At 56.9% G+C, this 2,773-nt stretch overlaps 1 protein-coding gene across 1 annotated transcript in view; it reads right to left on the reverse strand.

Moving 5' to 3' along the window:
- Nucleotides 1–6: 6 nt before the first annotated feature.
- Cacna1c (calcium voltage-gated channel subunit alpha1 C) overlaps nucleotides 7–2,773 on the reverse strand; it is a 712,468-nt gene continuing 709,701 nt past the window's right edge. The window contains exons 49-50 of the mRNA XM_019208417.1: nucleotides 2,640–2,770; nucleotides 7–604 (exon numbers count right to left, since the gene is read on the reverse strand). Of these exons, the coding sequence (XP_019063962.1) occupies nucleotides 299–604; nucleotides 2,640–2,770 (437 nt within the window). The 3' untranslated portion in view covers nucleotides 7–298. The remainder of the gene's footprint in view (nucleotides 605–2,639; nucleotides 2,771–2,773) is intronic.

Genomic DNA, 2,773 nt, shown 5'->3' on the forward strand with positions numbered 1-2,773 from the left:
AGGAGGCCGAGGTCCTCCCCACCCTGAGGGGAGGGGACGAGGATGGGGCTGCGGCCCTGCTCCCGCCCGGCCCTCGCACCTCCGCGCCTCCCCTCTGTGCACGCGCGGCCTGGCGGCTCCTCTTCCCCCTGAAAAGCGACTCTGCACACCACCCAACTCTGCGTCTCGTCCCGACAGGAATGAATGAAGACGCTGTTCCGGTTAACTCCAGGTCACGAGAACAGTGAGGCACTTCTGAAACGAACCCATTAGGAACATTGAAACAAATAAAAACCCGGCGTCTCCCCAGCCCCGGCGGCTACAGGCTGCGGACATGGACCCTGCTGTCTGCGAGCTCCTCCTCGCTCCGGCCGCGCCCCAGGGCGCCCGCACAGCCCTCGTCCTCGTCGCCGCCACCCGCCCGGTCCTGCCCTGGGTCCCTGCAGTTCACAAAAGGTAAGAAGGTGCCGTTGGGGCTCTGTGGGGCGCCCCCGCTGAGGATGTTGTCGGCCGCGTTCTCCATCTCCTCTATGGTCATATCGCAGGCATCAGCCAGCTCCTGGGTTGTGACCTCGATGAACTTGGGATCTTGAGCAAACTGCCCCAGTCCTTCTGAAATCAAGACCTGCAGGGGAGGGGCGTGGGGAAGATGCAAGAGGAACGAGGTCACTGGGGCTCACTGTCCCCTCCAGGGTGAGAGTCAGGGCTTCCTATTGTGACTTCAGGTAGTGTGCGTGTGCATGGGTGTGTGTGTAACCGGGCACGTGTACATCCACAAACAAGTGTGCATGTGTGTGTGCCTGCAGATGTGCATGTTGACGCGTGCATGTATGAGAGGACTTTTTATGTGTGTGTGTGTGTGTGTGTACTGGTATAGGAATGAGCACACCTAAGTGTGGATGCATTTTTGTCTGTACAGGTGTGTGCATGAGCGTGTGTATGTGTGCACGTGGCCTGTGGGTGTGCACACCCAGGGAGATGGAGCATCAGCCATAGGAATTATGGATGCAGAGAGTGACTGAGAGAAGCTGTGGATGGGTTATTAAAAATGCTGTCGTCAGATACATGAAAACTTGGCTCCTAGAGGAACCACAGGGGCTCTTCTTCCCTTTTATTTCACAGGCAGATCTCAGCCTCCTTTTCTTTCCTCCTCCCTGGCAACACCAGATATCTTTCCACTTATTCTTTCAAAGAACCCTCCATTTTTCCTTTGGTGAAACTGTTAGCCCTTATACCCACCCCTGGCCAGCTGGCTGCCTTCATGGGTGCCTGGGTCCTTGAGTAGGATGTGTGCAAAAAACTTTGCCTGCACCTGCCTCCTTCTGCTCTGAAGGGCCAGACGGTGACCCCAAGCTTCATCCTTTGTACCAGATGCTTTGGGGACCAGCTGGGCACCATGGTGGTAAACTATGGCCGGAGTGCTGCAGCAGGCTGTTTGTATCAGGCTATGTGAAAGCTCTAAGGTTCACCATCACTGAGCTAGGGGGAGCACCAGCTCCTAAGGCAGGGGTGGGAGGCAGCAGGTAGGCCCAGCCTGGCATGTTGTTTTCCAGGTGCCTGCCTGCCTGCTCCGCTACTCAATTCACTCTTTTCTCTTGATCCTACTTTACTTTTCCTTAGCGATCCTGACCTTCCCCGACATGTTTCGGGCATGCTTATGTATTTCCTGCCTCTCCTTACAACATGAGCCCACGAGAGGGCTCTATTTTTCAGCTGTCTCCCTGCCCCTATGCCAGTGCTTGCAGGTGGTAGGGTCTCGAAAACGATCTGGAAAATGAATGCAGGGCAACTACATTCAAGTGAAGCATCAGTGTTCTGGAGGCATGAGGGACTGCAGAAGTCACCTGGTGGCCTGATGATCAGGAGGGCACTGTCTGCCTGCATGTGTCTCCTGATGGGGGCCCACTGCTTTATGAGAAGCCCTCTTCATTTTGGGAGAGTTCTTTGGGCAGTCTTTTCTGGTGAGCTGAAATGTGCCACTTGGCAGGCTGAACTAATCACTCCAGTGCTGCATGCCAGTTTTCTGTCCACCCAAGATGCCCGTGAGGATGAGACATGTGTCACGGCCCCTTAAGTGTCTCTGTAGGTTTATTTCTCTTACCTCTCCCCCCCCCACCAGTTCTGCTAGGTTTCTAAGGGCTTTGCCATCCCGGTCATCCTCCTTTGGGTTGGGTTCAGTTTGTCAAAGGCCCCCTACAATGTGGTGCTGGGACTGAACAAGACCCTCGGAACGGAAGCTCTTTTGTTCAGACTAGGAGCTCTGCACCCTGGGTCACAGGCTTTACAAAGTAGCTGTGTGTGTTATGGGTGGCCAGAGCTCCTGAGGGGTGCTCATGACCGCTGGGGGCTGGGAACCAGCAATCTTGACCTGTTCTGTGCACACCAGGGCACTAAGCGTTCATGGCACAATGCTGGCTTTCCAGGGCCTCGCTGGCCTGTGGCAGGGAATCACTGCCCAGTGGTTCTTTCTCCTTCTAGTCAGGCCAGCCTCAAGGAAGCCAGCAGCATCGTGCGCGGCCCTAACTGCCACGGGCCTCCGAGGGAGGGTCTGTGTGCCTCAGACTTGACACCCGATCTACTTGGGCACAAACCAGCAGCTTCCTTCTCCATCCTCCTGGGACTCTCCCTCGCTGTCTGCTGTGTAGCGCAGGGTCACCTACCGCCTCCACCAGGCTGCTGGCACTGCCGTGGAACTGTCTCCCCGGGGCCCCGGTCTGGCTGGGCACCATGAGGGAGACAGGCCGGACTCTCCGTGCGGCGCTGCCGCCCCCGCCACAGGGGCTGGGCTCCTCTG

This window comes from Fukomys damarensis, unplaced genomic scaffold (genome assembly GCF_012274545.1).
Source record: "Fukomys damarensis isolate Sample0158 unplaced genomic scaffold, DMR_v1.0_HiC HiC_scaffold_5, whole genome shotgun sequence".
In the NCBI taxonomy this organism is placed as follows: Eukaryota; Metazoa; Chordata; class Mammalia; order Rodentia; family Bathyergidae; genus Fukomys; species Fukomys damarensis.